We start from the raw sequence: 23,187 nt of genomic DNA, 5'->3' as shown, positions 1-23,187 counted from the left end.
GGTCTTAGCATGACACGTACTGACTGTGTATTCTTCCCTTTGGACCTGTGTGGGCAGCTTGTACCCTTGAGCCCTCCACCATGTGAGCTGGTACTTGTCTTTACCATTTGTGATAAATATTTTGTTTTCCAGAGAGCATGTCGTGCCATTGAGGAAGGACAGTCAGTGAGACACCAGCAAAAATTGATGAAGCAATCATCACTGAGAATTCTCAGGCCCCGAGTACTGTCTTAATCACAGATCCTAGGGGCTGCTGCTGGGAGAAAAACCAATCACCGTCTTGTCTGTCAACCACTCTTCGTTATCTTGCTAAAGAGAATTTTTCAAGGAATCCTTTAATTTTGGAATTTTTTTCTAGAGTAATTCGTTTTCCATTTCCCCCCTAGTTTTGGCTCCAATTAGGCTGTGTGTTTGATAGCAGTCCATGTCTACACTGCCGCCTGATGGTCCCGTTAAAGAAATACCACTTTAAATTCAGAGTGAACTTTCCATGAATGTTAAAATTGTGGAACAAGGGTAATAAACTTCTTTTTAATTAAAATCCCTACTAAAAAATAAGAAAGAAGGCTAAAATGACTAGTGTTCTCTGAGAGCTTTTTAGACAATTGTGTCTTTGGACAAAATGTTGTCTATTTTGTTCAGTAATTGAACTGATGTTAACATTTTTGGTGAACTGAGTAGTTGACTTAAGAAAAACCATTGAAGGGAGAAATGACGTATTTCTTTTTTTTTTTTTCCAGAAAACATTATTTTCTCCTAATAAAAACATGTCTTGCTGTGGTGCTTATTTTACTTCTTGCACTATAATATAAAGACAAATGAAAATCAAACCTTCAAATATCTGTACTCTGTTCTCTGGAAGTTTTGGGTATTATTTACATGAACTTATGTGGCACAATTGTAATGTGCTGATGCATGAAAATATTGCACTTTAAGTTTTTCAAGTCAGGCATGAAAAATTTAATATTTTTATATACCTAGAACTTGTTTTTTTATAAGTTGAAAGATTTTTAAGGGCATCATAACTTAACACTTAATTTTAACGCATACCTAGAAATGTATTTTAAATACCTTGTAGGAAGAATGAAAAATCTCTAGTTGCTTTATATATGAATAAAATAAGGCATCTAGCAACACTGTGGGAAAATCATTGGTTGATGTGTCCTTTGAGCGAGCAGTCAGTTCATTTTTGTTCTTTCTGAATCTTGTTTATGCTGGTTAGAGATGCACTGCCTATTAAAGCTTTTTTAAAAGTGCTCAAAAGTTCTTCATTTCCGTGGATGAATCCTAACATTTACTCATGTTTTTGAACATGATGTTTACTTAAAGTCACTGAAATGAAGTGAATTTGTGCACAAACTTGGTTTGCTCTGTTTTGGTGATATGTGTGGTAATATTTCTACTATCCTTATTCATGTTTTTTAAGACTGGCCTTAAAACTTTAAAAAATTTTCCTAGTTATAAAATTACTGTAGGTTCCAAAACAAAGGGTATAATAACTAATGCCCTAAATATTTGATTCAGTATTGTGGTCTTTGCCTTGTCAACATCACTTTTTTTTCTGTCAAGAAACTTTTAACTTTAAGCAGAATTTCTGTATCAGTGATTAATTGCAGTTTATTCAAGTGTACTTATATTTTGTGACTTTAAAACTGACTTAATCAGGAATTTGAGATATCTAGTTATATTTTTCATAAATCACAGCTATTGACAATATCCTGAATATTAAAATAATTATATTGTATTGATGGCATGTACAAAACATTGAACCAAGAAAAATTAATTTACAGAAACCCAGAAATTCATCATCTCAGTTGGCTTACAAGTAAACTTCCAAATATTTGTACCATTTTTATTTGATTTAATCCCCTGGGTGAGAAGTAATTCATTAGTAAAGTGTAATAATGTCTTTTGTGTTTTTTTAAATGGTTTGGGAGTCAACTGCTCGGATATGAACTATTGAGAGAAATTAAACATTTGGTGCATTATTTGCAGGTGTGAAAACCTTGTGGATTTGTGTTCATATTCACTAATATTTGCTTTTACTTTTTGTGACACATTAGAGTAATAGTTATGGAAAGCTTTTTAAAAATTTTTATTGAAGTATAGTTGAATTATAATGTCATGTTAATTTCTGCTGTATGGCAAAGTGACTCAGCTTCTTTTTCATCTTCTTTTCCATTATGGTTTGTCATAGGATACTGAATATAGTTCTCAAGAGCTTTCAAAGATGCTAAGCAGGAGAAGGTTTTTCCTGGGGGTATAGATCTTCAGTGCTGAGAGAATACGGAGAACTGATGTGACCATGGACCTGGCTGCCACATTTTGAATTTATAGCTGCATTTGCTCTGTCTGTGCTTTCCATCAGTCACCAACTGGGGATGGCAGGGATATTGTGGCTCACCCACTCCTGGGAGACAGGGAGCTCCTCTGATAGCTGATTGTGGCTTGAAGACTCCTCAGTGGCTTTACAGAACCTTTTTTAGACTGCTCGGCAGTCTAGGAGGCTTCCACACAGTCTGTCCCTGTCTCTCTGTTTTTTTTCTTTTTTATCTCCCACCCTCCACCCATCCCACTTGGAGCTCAGACTACAGGTTTGAAGGCTTCTGCAGTACTGGGTTATGAAGAACAGGTGCCGGCTGAGGAATGTAGCAAAACTGGGGCCATCAAAATGAAAAAAAGGACAAAAGATTCAAAGATTCATAAGAAAAATGTGATCTAGGATATTAACGCATATATATGAAATCTAGAAACATGGTACTGATGATCCTAGGGTGGACTTCTTTACATGTGTTTCATGATTTAGTTCACTTCAGTTCAATTCAGTTGCGTCCAACTCTCTGCAACCCCATGAACCGCAGCAGGCCAGGCCTCCCTGTCCATCACCAACTCCCAGCGTCCACCCAAACCCATGTCCATCAAGTCGATGATGCCATCCAACTGTCTCATCCTCTGTCGCCCCCATATCCTCCTACCCACAGTCTTTCCCAGCATCAGGGTTTTTTCCAATGAGTCAGCTCTTCGCATCAGGTAGCCAGAGTATTGGGATTTCAGCTTCAACATCAGTCCTTCCAATGAACACCCAGGACTGATCTCCTTTAGGATGGACTGGTTGGATCTCCTTGCAGTCCAAGGGACTCTCAAGAGTCTTCAACACCACAGTTCAAAAGCATCAATTCTTTGGTGCTCAGCTTCCTTTATAGTCCAACTCTCACATCCATACATGACCACTGGAAAAACCATAGCCTTGACTAGATGGACCTTTGTTGGCGAAGTAATGTCTCTGCTTTTTAATATGCTGTCTAAGTTGGTTATAACTTTCCTTCCAAGGAGTAAGCAGCTTTTAATTTCATGGCTGCAATCACCATCTGCAGTGATTTTGGAGCCCAGAAAAATAAAGTCAGCCACTATTTTCACTGTTTACCCATCTATCTGCCATGAAGTGATGGGACCGGATGCCATGATCTTAGCTTTCTGAATGTTGAGCTTTAAGCCAACTCTTTCACTCTCTTTCACTTTCATCAAGAGGCTCTTTAGTTCTTCACTTTCTGCCATAAGGGTGGTGTCATCTGCATATCTAAGGTTATTGATATTTCTCCCGGCAGTCTTGATTCCAGCTTGTGCTTCCTCCAGCCCAATGTTTCTCATGATTTAGTATTGTTTTTATTTTGAATTATGTATAAGGGAGGGGACTGTCACCCTTTTGGTGCTATGGGTCTCTTAAGTGCATTGATGTGCTGCCTGGACATCTGTATTTTTAACAGGGCTCCATATGTATTTCTAAGATACAACTGGGACTAAAAAAATTAATACTGTGGATTTAAAGTAGTCAAACTCTTGAAGAACTCTGCAGGTATCAATGCCAGTTAAATTATAGAATTGCAGGTACTGCCAGAGCAGGAAAAATCATCTCATTACTGGGGAGAAAACCAAAGTTGGTTTTAACATATAAAATTTTATTTATTTTTATTTTTCGTTGTGCTGGGTCTTTGTTGCTGCTTGGGCTTTTCTTTAGTTGCAGCATGCAGGCTTCTCATTGCGGTGGCTTCTCTTCTTACAGAGCACAGGCTTCAGGGAGCATGGGCTTCCGTAGTTGTGACACATGGGCTCAATAGCTGCGATTTCCCAGGCTCCAGAGCACAGGCCCAGTAGTTGAGGCCCACAGGCTTAGTTGCTTGGTGGCATGTGGAATATACCCGGATCAGGGGTTGTACCCATGTCTCCTGCACTGGCAGGTGAATTCTTTACTAGTGGGCCACCAAGGAAGCCCAAAACCAAAGGCTTTTAAGGGGTAGGAGATTATTCTAGAAATTTTTAAGGATTTGGAGATTATTATGGAAAGCTAAGCACTGAAGAATTGATGTTTTTGGACTATGGTGTTGGGAAGACACTTGATAGTCCCTTGGACTGCAGGGAGATCCAACCAGTCAATACTAAAGGAAATCAGCCCTGAATTTTCATTGAAAGGACTGATACTGAAGCTGAACTCCAATACTTTAGCCACCAGATGCGAAGCACTGACTCACTGTAAAAGACCTTGATGCTAGGAAAGATTGAAGGAGGGAGGAGAGGGACAGAGGATGAGATGGTTGAGTAGTATCACCGACTCAGTGGACATGAGTTTGAGCAAGCTCTGGGAGTTGGTCATAGACAGGGAAGCCTGCCGTGCCGCAGTCCATAGGGCCACAAAGAGTCAGACACGACTGAGCGACTGAACTGAGGCGATTATTCATATTAAAATGATACATCCTTGAGGGGCAAGCCCTTTTGATTGAGAATCACTGCAAGGATGACAGTTAATACTGATGAAAGTGGGTTCTGTGTTGTGTGTATGTTGGCTCTGAAAAGAAATTTGAGACTCCCTGGGCCAGAGGGAGCCCATTTCTCTTAGTAATTGTGCATGTAGTAGAACTTATGCTTACTGTTTTTGAATTTAATACTCAATATTGAGTTTCTTTTTGAACTAAGAAAGCCTTTGGAAACACATTTTGTTTGTTTCTTACATATTGCAGACCTTCAGTCCCTTACCTAGATTCACAAAGCTCTGAAAGCCAAAAAGTTTTTTTTTAAGTTTATAGCAGAGATATTTGACAGCAAAATCTGAAGTGAACTGATAGGACACTATTGTGGTCTTAATTCTGTTTATGTCAATGAGTTTGCCTGGAGTAAAATTAATGTATTTGATTATGGGGTGCCACTCCAGACTCCCTTGGAGGTGTACCAGCTCTTGTGATATATGAAACATATTGCCTTTCCAAAATTTGAAAAATTCTGTATTGTGAGATACATCTGGCCCCAAGGGTTTCAGATAAATTATAGGTCTGTATAACCTCAAAATATCTGTTTATTAAAGCTCCATCCTGAGTTTTGGAAACATCATAAAACAATAGGAGAGGCCACGAAGAACCACAGAATTTTCTTCCCTCTTCAGACCATGTCAATGTTTGATTTCAGTTTTGCTGGCAAATTGTTTTGGTGAAGAATTCAAAGTAATTGGTGTCATCATATAGGAGATAGAAACATTACTATGGTTTCTGTCCCTTTCTCTGTTAATTAAGTAAATATCTGGTGAACAAAATGTTTTCAGGATTGACCCCAGTGCAAAAATAATTCGAATGGTAATGAAACAAGCCGACATGATCTTTTAGGGTGATAAAGGAGATAGGGCAAGAGGAGAAGGGGGCAAAAGAAGATGAGATGGTTGGATGGCATCACTGACTGAGTGGACATGAGTTTGAGCAAACTCTGGGAGATAGTGAAGGACAGGGAAGCCTGGTGTGCTGTGGTCCATAGTGTCGCCAAGAGTAAGACACGACTGAGCAACTGAATAACAAGGGTGATAGCATACACTGAGATAGTAGTGAACACACACTTTATGCTTTGCCAGAGATTGCTACTGCACATCAGTTAAGCATGCACTTACTGAGGGTTTAAATTAAGAAGCCACACTTGAACAGGACACATCTCCCTTCTCTATGGAGCTCTTTTAGAGATTCTTAACCCACTTTGACACTTCTGATCAAATCTTACTTCATTCAATTCAGGGTGATTCATACTTTCAAAAGTAGTGGGGAAGAAAAGGGAGGGGGCATGAATTAAGAGTATTACAGAGTTAAATTTTTCATTAAAGATTTCCTGGACTCCCCAGTCATTCAAGTATCAGCATCTGGAATGTAAGTAGTAGGTTTTTTTCTTTAAGCCAAAATAAGGGAGTCATACTTAGTTGTAAGGTCTGTATGACATTTTAATATATCTGGAATTATTGACTGTGCAGGAAATAACTGCTTGCCTGTGTAAAGATTCCTTTGTTTAAAGCTTAGAGACCTAGAAAATGCTCCTTTGGAACTGACCCCAGATGAACAGAGCGGAAATTTTGCATGATGATTATTACAATCCAGATGGTGAATGGTTACTATTAAAAACACTGTTTTGTAGAGGTCATGAAGACTGATTACTCATGATTCAGACTGGTGAATAAGAATATATCGCCCCTTCTATTTAAAATTAATGACTCAATCAATTAATGTTGAATTATAATGCAGCTCTTTTAGAAGCACCAATAATGCTTACTTTTATGTCAAATGGATTAATTTTTAATTAGTATTATCATTCACTTTTTGGAAAAAGTAATTCCCTTGGCAGTCTTTGTTTTAGTTGTACTTAAATTCACACAATTATAATAGTCCGTGGCTGGAAGGTCCTTACATTAAGCATAACTGTGCTTTCCTGTGGCTTCCGTCTGTTGAACTCAGTCCCAATCCTTGGGGCCATGAGAGTAAGAATGACTTTTTATATAGACAAAGCCCAGTTATAACTAATCTTTCCTCTCCTGGCTGGTGTCCTTCTCATGGGATGCATTTCCCCCCAGCAGTACATATGTATTAATATTTCAGAGAGAAGAAATACAGGTTTGTTTTCTGTGAAATAATGTTCCTTAAACTGAAAAGTTTCATTTTTACAATAGAAGACTTGGAAACCATTTACTGTCTGTCTGCTGTGTGCTAAGTCACTTCAGTCATGTCCGACTATTTGTGACCTTATGGACTGTAGCCTGCTAGGATCCTCTGTCCATGGGATTCTCCAGGCAAGAATACTGGAGTGAGTTTCCATGCCTTCCTCCAGGGGAATCTTCCAGCCCAGGGATTGAACCCACTTCTCTTATGTCTCCTGCATTGGCAGATGGATTCTTTATCACTGCTGCTGCTACTGCTAAGTCACTTCAGTCATGTCCGATTCTGTGTGACCCCATAGACAGCAGCCCACCAGGCTCCCTCAACCCTGGTATTCTCCAGGCAAGAACACTAGAGTGGGTTGCCATTTCCTTCTCCAATGCATGAAAGTGAAAAGTGAAAGAAGTTGTTCAGTCGTGTCCAACTCTTAGCAACCCCATGGACTGCAGCCTACCAGGCTCCTCCGTCCATGGGATTTTCCAGGCAAGAGTACCGGAGTGGGGTGCTATTGCCTTCTCCCTTTATCACTGAGCCACCTGTAAAGCCTGTTAGTTGCCTGACAAGGGTTCAAACCCAGGCCCGCTGCATTGGGAGCATGGAATCTTAGCCACCCATTTATTGGGACCACCAGGGAAGTCCCAATAAGTGATTGTTTAAAACAATGACTGTTTATAAATGGAAGCCTGTATATGGAGGCACTGAGTAATAGAATTGAAGGCTGATCTCAGGTCCATTCGTTCAGTAAGTCATGTAAGTCTTCAAGTTCTCATCTCTTTCTACCTAAACCATCCCTGATTAGACATAAATTCAGGTCGTCCCATCATCTTGATGGCCCTCCCCTAAACACAACAGTTAATCCATGTCTCTCTCACATATTGTACCTTATCTGAATGAGTGTTGCCAGAAACAACTTAGGCAGAGTGGTACTTGGGCAATCCCATATTTTCTTCTACCTTTCTAATAATAATAAGTATCCCAACCTATTAGAGCAATAACTTATATAAAGTAAAATGTCCCCATTATTGTACTACTTTTCCTCATGATTATAATTTATGAATCTCATAACTTTTGCTGGAGAATATTGTTGTTTTCCCTTTTATCTTTTACTAAACAGTGAATTTGTGTGGTACTATAAATTTAAAATTAAAAGATCCCCTCCTCTGCCCAATCCCTCTACCTTTCTCAGCCTCAATTTCTTCATTTGGAAGTAAGACCTCTGGGCCAGATCTGCCTTTTTGTGCTCTGTGTGGATTTTACAGATATGGAAAAAGTGATGGGTTTTGTCATTGTTAATTCAAAGTGTGAGGTGTGTGACTTGAAGGTATTCTTATTTCCTCTTTCCCACAGGATCCCCATAGAACTTAAATATATGTATTTTTAATAATCAGTGAGTTCTTTAAACCACAAAGCCTTTAATAGGAAAGGAAGAGGAAGTGTGTAGTAGTGTTGCTAATTGTGTGTGAGAATGGTCTGGTAACTGAGAGCTGAAAGAGAGCCCCCTGGATGGTCTCTGAAGAGGAATGGCTTAGTCCAGAGCCTGCCTGTTGCTCTGCAAATGGAATCTTGATTGTATTTCTCAGAACATTACCCTAATAGTGCCCTTTCATTGTCGGACCATCCAGGCTGTATAATATAGGCATTATATAACACCAGGCCAGCCTAGGCCCGCCAGGAGGTAATACTGTAATGGACTGAATGTGTTATGTTCATATCCAAAATTCAGTTGTTGAGACTGTAACCCACAAGGTGATAGTATTATAAGTTGGGGCCTTTGGAAGGTAACTAGGTCATGAGGATGTAACTCTCACAAATGAGGTTAGTGCCCTTATGAAAGAGACCCTAAGAGATCCCTTGCCCACTTCCTGCATGTGAGGACTCCACAAGAAGGCACCATTTGCCTATGAAGAAGTGGGCTTTCACAGGACAGATCTGCTGGCACCATTGTCTTGGGCTTTCCAGAATACAGAACTATGAGAAATAATTTATTGCTTATAAGGCACCGTGTTTATGGTATTTCTGTTAAGCAATCTAAATGGACCAAGACAATCATCCACTCAGAACATCCCCTTGCTGCCCATCCCTGTCATCTGAAATTTTGCTGGAGTCCTTCCTTTGGATAAAGGGTTGCAAGTATTACCTGCGGATGAATTAGCACAAGTTAATTTACCAAGTCAGCAAAATGGTAGGATTGAATTACTGAGAAATTAGAAATATCCAGTAAAAAATGCTACATAGATATAAAGGATTAAAAACAAGACATTATTTTGAAAAAGGAAGAGGCAAATTAGAACCAAATCTTCCAGAAATAAAAATAATCAGTGGGCAGCCACAATACAGCTAGAGGAAAAATTAGTGAATTGGTAGATAGGACTGACTCATTGTATCCCCTGGAGTGCTGCAGAGAAAAAGAGATGGAAAATATAAAACAGAAGTTAAGCAACATAGAGGACTGAAAATATCTGTCATAATTTTAATCTAAATCCTAGCAGGAAAGTATAAAGAAATGATTGATACATTCCAGAAGAATTTAAGAAATATTTGATTTGATAATTGTAGGAAATAAGGTGAGTCCAGGGCTGGATAAATAAAAATAAATCCAAATCTAACACACATTGGGTTGAGACTGTAGCTGCGCAAATACAAAGGGAAAAAATTGAAAAATATAGATGACTGACACAGGATTAGCAATTAGCAGAATTCTCAATGATGGTTCCCTAGAGTTAATGACATATCTACAAATTGTTGACAGAAAACCAATTCTGTGCCTGTTTGTCTTTTTTTTTTTTTTTTTTATGACCACACTGTACAGCATGTGGGTCCTTAGTTCTCTAACCAGAGATCAAACCCGTGCCACCTGCCTTGGCAGGACAATCTTAACCACTGGACCATCAGGGAAGTCCCAGTGCCTAGTTGTCTTTAATCAGCTAAATTATCATTTAAGAATGAGGGTTAAATAATCCCATTTTTCAGGGGGAAAAATGGAATCCTTTATTTTTTTATTTTTTATTTTTTTGGAATCCTTTCTTTAAAAATCACTAAGGCATGACCTTCAGGAAAAAGGGAGTTGAACCCAGACAGGTGTATCTGCAATGATTTGTTCCATCACACATAAAAGATTGTTAGCAAAAAATGGCAAAATGTTGATATCTCTTCAATTCAGGTGACAAGAACATGAATGTTTGTAAGATTTTTTTTCACACGTCAGGTACACAAAACATTTCACGTTTTAAAAAAAGGAAGTGGGGGAGGAAGGAAAGAGAGGGCGAGAAGAAAAACATGGTTTGGTGGCCGTGATAATATTTGGACTGGAGGACTGTTAGCATAGCTGGAGAAGTTGGATACCCTCAGCCCTGGATGACGGGAGCCCAGAACACAGAAGAGCTTTCTCTCTTTCGGGAGCCCCATGCACTCTAAAGAAAAGATAGACCTGCAAGGGTGGGGGTGCTCCTGGTGAGCCTGGGGGCTGTGAGCAGATGTTGAGTGACTCTGGGTCTTGGCAAATGTCCAGGAGGGAAAGCAAGGGAGAGGGGGTAGGACCAAATACACCATGGATCCCATGCCTGGGATGTCTGTTAAAGCAAGATGAAATCTGCATGGAGGTTCTCTCCTCACTGCCCCACCCAGGTAACTAACTGGCAATGGAAAGAAAAAGGAACAAACCTACCAGGGGAGGACAGTGATGGAGACGTGACAGATTTGACTGTAACTGGTTTAGTAAACCAGATAGAGCTGCCACTTAGGTGGTTTCAGGAGGGTTTGGAGGATGCCAAAGAGGAGTGAGCCGCTGGCACTGAGGAGCACTGAAAGCCTCAGAGGATAAATAAGGCCATGTTTGGGGTGGAACTGAATGGAGGAGACTGCATCGGAAGTCTTAAAATGAGTGAGTCTGTCCCCATCTCATGTCTCTAGGCTCCCAGAACTGGCTGATCTCCTTTCTCTGGATGCTGAAGGAGGCAGGTGTTCAGGACTGTGATGCTTGAGGCAGTTGGTGCTCTGGAGAACTTGACCTCAGCTTGTGCTACAATAAAAAAGGGAAGCTGTTAGGAGGGAATTAACATTAATGAAGCAGACCCCCGTCTGCTTCCCCTTCTTTCCTCAGGCTCCCCAGACACTGAATGGACATTCTTTTCCTCAGGAGAAACTGATTTTCCCAAGAGGTTTCTAACATTTGGAGGTGTCAGCATTAGAAATTTCTGACATTGGAGGGTCTTCCAGCAAAAGTGGCTGGGTCTGACTTGGACACAGGACGGCATCTGCAACAAAGGGGACCCATGAACTTGGGAGATGAGGCCCCTTATTTTCCAGAGCAAGGAATTCAGTCCTAGGGAAGGCAGGCCTGCCCAGGAGAACACGGCAAAGAAGTCAGACATCTGCTACTACACATAACGCAGGTGCTTGTTCTCTTGAAGATAGAAAGGCTGTAAAATAAAAATACGCAGTCAGACCACGCCAAAGGCAGCATCTGAGGAAAGTCAGTTCTTTTACTTTCAGGTACAAATGGTTCAGTCATTTAAACTAGGCTATCAAGGTATGGTCTAGCCAAGGCTCTGGGGGACCCACTTTAATGAATTAGATAAAAGTTGATTCATATCTCATACAGCGATTGGTTGTCAATTGCTGCTTCCAAGGTAATTGAGAATGCTTGAAAGGTAATTTAAGTGATACTTTATCCTCTTAATTAGCTCTACCTAACTTTTAAATTTCATTGATAGAGCCCAGGCGTGGCTTGAATCACTTCAGTGATACACGCTAAGAAGGTTTTCTGGGTAAGAAAATATTTATGGATCTGGTATGGTCTGACTGGAATTGGATTCAAATCCGGAAAACTTCTGGCCTTCTGCGGACCCTCATTAGTATTTCCATTGGCAGTCCAGCTCCAAGCTTATCTCAGTTTAGCCACTGATTAAACATTTCCACTGGAAATATCTACCTCTTTCAAGAAGAACCCACATATTGGAAACAGCCATGTGTTTGGGCTGAGCTGATTAATTAATTAAGAAACCAAGGCTTTGGGTAGTTAGCTTGTTGCTTCTAGAAACATTTGCTTTTGATTCAACTTCTTTGTCAAAACAGAGATAAACACGGATAATGTGGCCTCCCGTAGAAAGATAATCTTCCCCTCATTTGCTCTATAAGGAAGCTTGCCGTGTCTTTTATTCTTCCTGGGACAAAAGACATAGGGTGCAAAGAAATGCTGCACATCTACTTCCACACTGGTCCTTGTATTCATGGGCTGATCATCCAAATGGGAGTCCCAGTCCAGAGACTCAGTCCAACACAAGGCCTTTGTGGAGGGTATGATTAGGGGCGACACTGACAAATCTCCATGACCTGCATTCAATTGCCCTGTTTTTATAAAGACATTACTATTGTTTTGGTCATACCACACGGCATGCAGGATCTTAGCTCCCCAATCAGGGATCAAACCTGTGCCCCCCACAGTGGAAGCCTGGAGTCTTAACCACTGGACCACTGGGGAAGTCACTGCACGTTTTGATTTTCACTTCTGTTCCCTGAAATTCCCCTTTTAAAAATCTGCCCCCTTTCCCAGTTGCCAGCCACCAAAGAGAAGACACTCTGCACTCACCTACCTGGACATGAAGCAAGGCCCATCACACTGCTTGTTGTGTTTGCTTGGGCTACCCGACTCAGAGAACGTAGCAGCTGGTTAACCATTGTAGAAGAGAAGAGCTACTGGGATTTACCTTGAAGATGCTGCTTTCTGGGAGGTGGGCATGCCCCGAGGCCCCAGCTGCCTAAGAGAGAAGCACCGGTATGCAGTGGGAAGGCCTGGGTAGGGGACGCGGGGCTGCCCTCACCTCTCTGAGCCTGTCCACCTGACGCGGACCAAACAGTTTGCTTCTGAAAGCCCTTATTTATTGCCAGATCACAATAAGCTTGGAGGTATGTCTGTCCTTAGTGATATTTAGAGGCCTTGCTAGGAATCAAACCTGCACCCCAGAAGCTGTTGTTACAGGTGCATTAAAGGAACAGTGAGCCCCAACCATGGGTCAAATCCTGTGCTGGGTGGGGATGCAGGGGTAACCAGTCTCTGCTTATCGGGGCCATTTGGCCAGGAGAAGCACCAAGGTAAGGAAGAAACAATCAGATCTAATGAGACATCATTTTCATTGCTCTTGAAATTTTGAGAATAGTTTCCCTTTTTAATTTGTTGCCGTAAAATAAATATATATTAATATATGCATAATTATCATTAATCTAAAGAATTGTACACTTCAGAATTAAATTAGGAAGCACAGTCTTACTAATACAAAAAGAAAATGGATGGGCATGCCGACAGAGTTACCTTTTATAAATGCTGAATTGGCTTCTTGAATTAAAATAATCATATGTGTCTCTTGAAGAGATAGTTTACACTGACAGTTTATAAATGCTAACGAAATTCCTACCAAATCAAGCAGCCAGGCCCTAGATTGGAGGCATTTAACTTTAGGAAAGGTGATGTTTAAGATTAATTAATCATTTTAAGTTATTTTTACATTATTTATAATGTTTTAGTAAGTGCTCCAAAAAAAGGCCAAAGTCTTCTTTTTGCAAAGAGCATTTGTTGATGTTTTCAAATCTGTTATTTAAAAGTTGTGCTTTTGGTGAATTTGGATGTTGTGTCCTCTTGGGAATATGTACCACTGTTTTGTGTACTGTTTGATTTTGGTCTTCAAGTTTCTGAGTGTATTTGTGTAATTTGGGTTGGACATACTATTTAGGACATTTCTAAAGACACCTTTGTATGAGAACATTTTGCTGAATGTAATTACTGCAGTCTTTTCCTTCTAAGCATTTACTTTATATTTCTGCAGTATTGTTTATTCTTTCTCCTTCATTTCTTATTTTGTTTATTTGGGTCCTCTCTCTTTTCTTTTTGGTGAGCCTGGCCAGAGGTTTGTCAGCTTTGTTTATCCTTTCAAAGCATCAGCTCTTGGTTTTTAAATTTTCTTCTAGTTTCTTTAATCTCTATTTTATTTATTTCTTATCTGATCTTTAACGTTTTCTTCCTTCTGTTGACTTTAGGTTTTGCTTTTTCTTCTTTTTCTAATTCTTTCAGGTCGAGTTGTTTATTTGAGATTTATCTTGTTTTATGAGGAAGGCCTAGATTTCTATGAACTCCCCTCTAAGAATTGCTTTTGCTGCATCTTGTAGATTCTGTATATTTGTATTTTTATTGTCATTTTTCTCAAGGTAAATATTTTTAAATTTCTTCCTTGATTTCATTGTTGACCCCTTGGTTTCTTAGTAGCTTGTAGTTTAGTCTCCATGTAATCATTTTTTTTTTTCTCATTTTGTTTTCAGTGGTTGATTTCTAGTTTCATGCCGTTGTGGTCAGATTAAGCATTACTTTAATCTGACTTTTCTGAGTTGAAATTCTATTTGTCTTTAGAAATATTTTTTATTCAGTCAGCTTCCTCTGGTTTAGGGTACTTTGGAAGTAGGCTGTCCTTACCAGCAGTGATCACACTTACAAAGGAGGCAGTAAAGCAGGGTGGAAAGATCCCAGGCTTTTCCACCAGATGGGTGTGGTGTGAATCCCTGCATGATCATTTAGTGGCTCTGTTTAGTGTCCTTAACAATAAAATTGAAATAATAATCCTGCTTCATGGAGGTGATGGGAAGTTTAAACGAGATTATGTATATAAGGAGTCTGACAAGGTGCTCAACACTCAGAAGTACCAATTATAAGATGACTAATAATGACATCCCGGTGGTCTTTGATCTTCTTATCTGATCCAATATTCCTGTTAACTATCCATATTCAAGTACTGTTATTACATTTAATTGGTTGTATCAATATTGAAAAACCATGAAAAAAGTAATTGTAAAAATATAAACAAAGATTAATAACACCTATTTAAATAATTCCATTTTGATGACAATTTTAAACTTCCATGAAAATGTAGGCTCACCTCCGTGCATGCCCACAAAATAGGAAGAGTGCATCTGCTTGAAGCATTATTGGAATTTATTTCACAGGAATGGGTGTAGTGTGGCAGAGTGGATTTTATGCTTTAAAGGGACTAATAAAAAGACCAAAACGGTTTGCAAATGAAGTGATGTGTTTTAAAAAGAACAGCCACTATTTGTCTCGGTTTTCAGACCTCCTATTTGAAAAGGTTGTGCCGGAATTAAATGCCCAGACTTGAAAGTTCCCTGAACCAGGAGAACCATGTGAGAAACACATCAAGGGAGCCAGCCTTCCCCAAACCCAACTTCATTGTTTTTCTTGGAGGTGGAGAGAGCTGCCGTTCAGAAAACTTTCCAAGGTTTCTGTGATTTGTTATGAATTGAAGGTCGTTCTCGGGACTGGATCGTAGGAGGGACCGGAATCTGCTTGCCAGTCAACGTGGAAGCAGATGTGTGCTGGCAATTTTGTAGCGGAGGAAAGAAAATCTGGGAGAAAAACTCAACTTGGCTTGTGGGTGGTTAGGTTTCATTTTGCATCTCTCCAGACGGTCTTCCCCTCATCGTTCACTAGAGGGCGCCCAGCTACCAGCTGTGCCTGTGCTCCAAGGAGGGGTCTTTACCCGACCTGGTCCAAAGAGAGTTGGGGTCAGCTACAGACTTGAGAGGATTCTGGGTCCAGCCTGGGGTCCACTGCTTCCTCAAGAGGTCACCCTCAGACTCCCTAGTGAGGCTGGAGACTGTGAGAGCCCTACACTTCAGGACTGGGATTTCAGAAACCCCAGTGAGGATTTTTCATTTTCAATTGTCTGTCTCTTTGTTTCAGAAGGGCACTGCAGGGGTGAATTATGACAGATTCCAGGGCTTCGAGGACTATTTTTCCTGCACCCCAATTGCCAGGCCCCTCCAAACACATACGTCCTTATGGGAGCAATAGACTGGAATATTTGAAACCAGAACTCCAGAAAATCAAGAACAGATGTTTTCCCTGATCAGGGCAAGCTCTCTGTCACAGAGCCCCTGGGTCTCCCTGCCCCCTGCCAGTGTTGCTGTGGGTGAGGGTGATTACTCTTGACTTAGAATTCTAATTAACAGGTCACTGTTTCATAAGTGGGTTCCCACTCTGCATGCTTTATAAACAGGAGGATATGTGATAAATGTCTCTCCACTTCTTTCTTTCTCCTGGCTCTGTGTTTGAGGACCTAATTTTGAACCACCTGCCCCTGTGTGAAATACTTCTGCCACTTTGCAACATTTGATGAGAATGACTGGGAACCTAGTTTCCACTGACTTTGTGCTCTACAACTTAATTTTGCACACATGTTGTTTGATATCACCATTAGGCATGACTCTGGAGCCCTCCCACTTCACAGATGAGAAAAACAAGGCTTAGAGCAAGTAAGTGCTGACACTCCAACCTGAACTCACGAAATCTGATTTGAAAGGGATTGCTCATGTTTGGAGTTGACGTCAGAGAAAACCTCTGCCTCTCTGACCTTCACATGTGCGTTAGCAGGAGATTGTGACATCCCTCCAGATCCTCTTCAGAAAATGGCAGCAATATATCTTTCCTGGAAAGCTTGAAGGATATCCTTCCTTGAGGCAGGAGGATTAACTGGACAAACCCTGAAGGTAGTTTCTAACCATACTGTTACGAATCAGTCCCTTTTAAAGCAAGAACATTTATGGATAATTGTATGAAGACAGGCAATTTCCAGGTCCAATTAATAACTACTGTGGACCCTTTTATGAGGTGCTCATCCCTATGATAGGTTAAAATTGTTTTCGGCTCTGAGACTTCATTGTTTTGGAACCAGCTTCTGACCCCTGTGGAAAGTGCAGTTCTCTCAGTGGCCACAGGGTAGCGGAGTGACTTAAGCTTCTTGCTCGCCTTTCCGTGTCGGGACATAAAAGTAGGCTCTCGTCACAGGGAGCAAAATGGAGCAACTAGGAGTTTGTTTAGAGTAACCTGGACTTCACGTTTATAAACCTCTTTAAAAAGGAGCAGAAAGATCTCTGTTTCCAGAACATCAGTGTCAGGAAGGAGTGAAATCAATCTACTGCTTAATTCTGAAGCCCTAGAAGAGGACCTTGGAAGGAGCTCCAAGTAAGCCAATCAGACACACCTGATGACCCTTGGCCTGGAGGATGCTGAGCAAGCTCTGTCCTGGAGAATTCCATGTCCCCTTCCATCTGAGCTTTCTTTCATGGGGTTTTACTTTTTTTCGATTGTTGGCTCAGATGGTAAACAATCCACCTGCAATGCAGGAGACCCAGGTTCGATCCCTGGGTTGGGAAGATCCCCTGAGAAGGAAATAGCAACTCATTCCAGTATGCTTGCCTGGAGAATCCCATGGACAGAGGATCCTGGTGGGCTACAGTCCATGGGATGGCAAAGAGGCAGACACAACTGAGCAACTAACACTTTCCTATTTTTAAAATTTTTACTTCTTTTATTTTTGGCTGTGCTAGGTCTTCATTGCTGCTTGGGGCTGTTCTCTAGTTGTGGTTCTCAGGCTTCTCATCGCAGTGGCTTCTCTGTGGCAGAGCACAGGCTCTAGGGAGCACGGGCTTCAGCGGTTGCGGCTCCCGGGCTCTATAGCACGGGCCCAACAATTGTGGCCCGTGGACTTAGTGGCTCCGTGGTGTGTGAGATCTTCCCGGACTAGGAGTCAAATCCGTGTCTCCCGCATTGACAGGTGTATTCTTTTACCACTGAGCCACCAGGGAAGCCCTGCCCCCATTTTAAAACTCATTATTTATTAAAGGCTTAAGTGTGTATAAAGTAAGGAGGAAGGATAGTGCACAGTCCAGCCCAGAGAGAGCAGCAATCCATTTCTGAATCCCAAATTTGGATGTATGTTTCTAACATGCATGGCTGTATTTAAGGGAATAATGAGAGAACCTTTAAATGTGGGACTGCTTTGGACTCCCTGGGACATGCAGGCACGGCGCACGCATGCACGCACGCACACAGTGGGAGCATAGAAGCCCCTTCCAACTGCATGCCCGCTGTGAGCTACACAGTGAGGTGTGAGCCATTGTCCCTGGATGCTTCAGGCTCTACTGGGCTCCCACAGGTAGATGGAGAGGACAGGAGCTGGACGGATCCCACGGAGGCCTGCAGAGAAGCCCTGAGCTTTCACCTCCTGCGGTTTCACCAAGCCCAGATGCCACTATATAAAGATAGCAGAGGTTTAGTGCCATTAGCTCTAGTCCTCTTAGCAAGATTAGTAGAAGCAATGTTGAAATTCACCGTGGGAACATTTTTCAAGCACAACTTGAAGGATGGAGGAGTCTCAGACATTTTTTGTAGAAGTGATTAATATTCATCTTCTCAACTTTGAGATCATAGACTTGTGTGTGTGCCTGCGTTTGTGTATGAGACACACACGTCTGTAACACACACACAGAACGGAGGAGGTGTTGCTGCTGAAGTCTCAGAACAGAGACTGTGTATATTTAGCTTCTTCCCTCCTCCAGTATTTGCTTTTGTGTCCATGTTTGTGTCATTTGTTTATTAATCTTTTATAGATATTCAGAGAACACCTACTGTGTGCCACGCAAATTAAAATGAATCAGAGCCATGCTTGTTTTTAGAAAAAGACCGGTGGGAATTGGTCCTTTATTTGGTAGGAAAAGCAGGGCTGTGCCGTGTGGCTGAGCATGTGAGGCTGGGGCGAGGCTGCCTGGCTGTGAATCCGGCCTAGACTCTTCTTGTCTGTGTCGTTCCTTTAGTTCTCTCCTCCCAGTACGTGGATGAGAGCAGTCCCCACATCAGTGAACTGTTGTCAGGACAAATCAATGAGCATAGAGGGCTTTTCATCGCGTGCGTAAAAAGAACTCAATGAATACATAGCCTTACTAGTCTTCCCTCTCTTTGTCACCTGAAATTTTCCAGGATTCTTTAAAAAAAAATTATGTATGTATTTATTTCCCTTGGAAAAGGGAATAGCTACCCACTCCAGTATTGATGCTTGGAGAATTCCATGGACAGAGGAACCTGGTGGGCTACAGTCCATGGGGTCGCAAAGAATTGAACATGACTGAATGACTAACACTTTCACTTTTTATTTATTTGGTAGTGCTGGGTCTTAGGTGCAGCATGTGGGATCTAGTTCCCTGACCAGGGATGAAACTTGGGCTCCTTGCATTGGGAATGTGGAGTCTTAGCCTCTGGGCCAGCAGGGAAGTCCCCTGAGATCCTCTTTAACAGACATCCTCCATGTGCTTACAGTTCAGCTAAGGGGGACTGCAGATGAACTGGACACAGGGTCTCCTGGGAGCTGGGAGAGCTGAGGTGACACACCTTAATGGCCATCGGGGTGGGGGGGTAGGTGGTGACAGAGTGAGCTCAGAGATGACCCCGTCGCTCTGGCCAACTAGGTGAGGGGTGACAGAGGGGGCTGTCACCCCGGGTGTGATTGGGTGGCTTGGCTGTGAGCCTACATCCTCCTGAGGCATTGCTTCTGTGTCAGAAACTGAAGTCCCCTAAGAAGAGTGTGACCTTCAGAAACACAGAGGGCCCCTTCTCCCATCACCAGGATGATAGGGCGTCAGGGGCTGTCCTTGAGAGCTGGGATGAGCTCACGCTTCTGGGAGAGCCCCAGGTCGGGGAGCCCCGTGTGGCCTTCCAGGGCCTGGTAATGGGCACACAGGTCCATGCTGGCACCCGTGGGGTGAAGGCATGCCTGATAGGGTGCTGTGTGCATGTGTGAGCTGGGGCTTCCCAGGGCCATGCCTGCCCCAGGGGCTGAAGGTGTGTGTGAGGGAGCTGTGTCTTGAGTTCCCTGCCTCAGGAGTGGGGGACCCAAGCTCTGGGCAGAGGGTGGGCCAGTTCCCCTCAGGGCGGCTCTCAAGGACTGTGAACTGAGACCCACGGGGCTTTCCTCTGGCCTAAGCCCAGGACCACAGTGGCTGATGGGCAGGGAGTGACCCTGTGGGCAGGGAGTGCCAGGCACCAGGGGTGCACTCCAAAAGTATCTGTTGGACAGAGGTGGAGACAGGATGAAGGGGACAAGGCCCAGAGGGATGGGGAGAACCCTCCCAGGAGGGCAGGACTAGGCCTAAGAGTCCGGTTACTCTTTGCTGGCCAGGAGGCCTCGAACAGCTTCTCTCACCCTTTGGGGCCTCAGTTTTCAAATCTGTAAAATAGGGAGAAAAATTGCCATGCTGCCTCCCTCACTGGGCCTGGCCAGTGTCAATGTGTCCAGCTGGTGTGTCTGGGCAGTGTGATCCCTGAAGAGAGGATCTGCCCTGTGGGGCTGGCTTGCAGCAGTCTCCAGCCAGGCCTTCCCACTGTGTCCCCTGCCTGCCTCCAACTCGCTGTCTCCCCGGGTGAGAGCACCCGGAGTGTCCCCAGGTTGTCCATTCTCATTACACAGCCAAGGCACAACTTCCAGGAGCCAAGTTCAGCTGGGTTTTGAATCTCAGCAATCTCCTCGGCCCGCTCCCCGACCATGTCCTGCTGCCTTACAGAGGGCTTTCTGGGGCCCCCTGTTCTGTGACACCCTTTCCTTCAGCCAGATACGTAGACTCCTCAGTTTCCTGTGCTGGCCGTCTAGTTGACTGGGTGTGCTGACATCCTGGGTAGAAGCCCTTAAGTCTGGGGCCTCTCCCATCCATGCCCAGCCCAAAGCACATTTTCCTCCAGCACCTGGAGCTTAAAGTCTGCATAAAGGGAGATCTGTGGTGCTCATGGGCTTCCGTTGTGGCTCAGCTGGTAAAGAATCTGCCTGCAATGCAGGAAACCTGGGTTTGATCCCTGGGTTGAGAAGATCCCCTGGAGAAGGGAAAGACTACCCACTCCAATATTCTTGCCTGGGAAATCCCATGGACAGAGGAGCCTGGCAGGCTACATACAGTCTATGGGGGTGCAAAGAGTAAGCACACAGGTATGGTGGGGCTCGTGGCAGGGCCAAGGGGGCCCTCCACTCCTCAGGAGGCTCTTCCCTGGCATTGGTCATGCTGCCTGTGTTTGCATCAGTCACCCCCTTCCAAGATCACGGTGACAACCCTGGCTGCGTCCCTCTCCCTGGATTTCTCTTCTGAACCCCATGTCCTATAGGCCGTCTGACACAGGCAGATGCCAGGTCCTGGCTGGGTCTAGAGGATGCAGCCGTGATCAAGATGTGTGGCCATCTACCAGGTGCTCATTGGCTGGCTGGTGGAGAAGGGGAGAGACTGTTTTACCTCTGGCCTCATTCTCACATCTATAAAATGGGTTTTCCTCTGGGTCCCTCAGCTGAGTAACCCCAGCCATCCTAGTGTTCCTCAGGTCTGCTGATGCTGGACCACTGCTCATCTCCATTGATGAGTCTTAGCACTTCCTGTGTTCCCCGTGCTGGGCTGGTGCTGGGGGAATCTGCAGTGAGCAAGGTCATTTCCCCACGGAGCTTCTGGTCTAGAAGAAACCCAAAACAACATAAATATTCATCAGAGTTGGGGCAGCTCCATCATTGTTATCCTTGCTTCTGTCCCGTGGCCCCACTGCTTCTTGGGAAGTCGGGGTCTGTGCTGTGTGGATGAGCCCCTCTTGCTTATTTGGATGGTCTCATGTAGCCCCTCTCCACTGGGTCCCTCCTGGGAACCACAGAACACAGACAGTAATCTGAGTGACAATTTTCTCAACTCTGCCCGGGATGGTTCCTAATGAGGACTGTTCTGGGTGCACAGGAGAGCAGTGAATTCACTATGTGCAGCTGATGCCTTAGGGCACTAGGCTTTTTCTTTTTTTCTTCTTCTTTGCTTCTTTGTGACACATTCTTCCATTTTCTAAACTCTGAACGTTGGTTTCCCTTGCTTCCTGCCTCTTCTGAACCTTTTATTTTTTAATCTCCCTGCTTGGATTATTTCTTCTATCCTTTATTCCCCTGAGCACAGAGGGAGAAGCAGAACCACAGGGCAGAGGTGGGGTACTTTCATTAGTGATGGGTGATGATTCTGCTTGATTTGAAAGTCTGCAAAGGGAGGGGGTGGGATCTAAGACAAACACACGTTGCCATCTGTAACTCAACCAGGATTTTTTGTATTTTTTCTGGTTAACCATGAAGAAGAACCTAAAATTCAGCAAATCTCTGTCTTGTGCCCCTCCCTCCACAGAACACAGTTATCTGTCCCATTTCTTTTAAAGGCAACTTCTCCATCCTGCCTTTAAATCATTTGAATTTTAGCTTTTTTTTTTTTTTTTAAAAAGATAATATTGCCCATAACCCAAACCTCAGCAAGATGCAAAAGTGCAGGCGGACCAGAAGCAAGATGCTCATCTTCAAGCAAGATGCCTTCCTTGAAGCTGAGTCTGGACTCTGTACCCTACACTGAATTAAATCTCAGAAATAGAGATTTAATTTTGGGTGAAGTATTAATAGAAAAGAATAGCTTTATTACTCTGCCAGGCAAAGAGGACCACAGTGGGTTAATACCCTCAAAACCATGCATCCCAGCTGGAGTGGGTAGTGAGGAGTTCCATAGTAATGGTCCGAAGAGGGCATGATCAGTTCGTGGGCATTCTTCTGATTGGTTGGTGGTGAGGTAATTGGGAATCAGCCTCATCAACCTTCTGGTTCTAACACTCTGGGGTCTACATGCTTGTGGGCTGCATACCCATTTTTAACCGCTAACTTCTCACACCTGGAGGGGGTCTCAGTCTCAGCAAAACAGCTCAAAGATATTGTTGTGTGTATCCCTTGATGGGGAACAAGGACTTTGCTCCATAGCTACACTATTGTTTTTCTTGACTATTTCTCCTTTGTCTTGAACCCCCTCCCTTTCACAATTAGCAATTGTTTGAACCCACCTGTCGGAACTCAGGGAAGGTCATGGAGGCTGAATGAAGCCCGTTTCCTATCATCAAAGAGACGGGGGACACAGGAAGGTTTTTGTGCCCGGGAGCCCCACAGGGTCCTTCTCTGTATCATCTTGGCTTCCCAAGCCACCTCGCTCCCCTCTCCCAGGAAATCCCACCCACCACAACTTCCTTCTTGGTTCTGTTCTCCAGACAAGTATGAGTGATGGATCAGAATTGACAGGTGATATGAAATGAACTGGCCGTCCTGGATGGAGGGGAAGCCAAGGCAAAATGGTGGCTGGGCAGATGGAGGCCTTCTGGCTGATGGTGGGGTTCATGGACTGACTGTGGGACTGTCTCTGGTCATGGGTGGCAGTCCTTGGGGCCACTGCTGTGCTCCTTTCTCATTCCTCTCTGGGTGTCTGCCCACTTCTGCAGGGGCTGGACCCTGTCCACTGTGGGCCAAGGCCATGGTCCATAATCACTGTAGCCTAGCAGCTCTCTGGCCCTGGGTAGAGTGTTGGGAGGACAAGGAGC

At 43.3% G+C, this 23,187-nt stretch overlaps 1 protein-coding gene across 1 annotated transcript in view; it reads left to right on the top strand.

Moving 5' to 3' along the window:
• Nucleotides 1–2,004, top strand: part of VPS13C (vacuolar protein sorting 13 homolog C) — a 184,698-nt gene extending 182,694 nt beyond the window's left edge. Inside the window, exon 83 of the mRNA XM_061157288.1 lies at nucleotides 133–2,004. Coding sequence (XP_061013271.1) covers nucleotides 133–234 — 102 coding nt within the window. The 3' untranslated portion in view covers nucleotides 235–2,004. The remainder of the gene's footprint in view (nucleotides 1–132) is intronic.
• Nucleotides 2,005–23,187: the final 21,183 nt, after the last annotated feature.

This window comes from Dama dama, chromosome 12 (assembly GCF_033118175.1).
Source record: "Dama dama isolate Ldn47 chromosome 12, ASM3311817v1, whole genome shotgun sequence".
Classification (NCBI taxonomy): Eukaryota; Metazoa; Chordata; class Mammalia; order Artiodactyla; family Cervidae; genus Dama; species Dama dama.
Note: the sequence above shows the minus strand (reverse complement) of the source record. Positions and strands in the feature narration are given on the sequence as shown.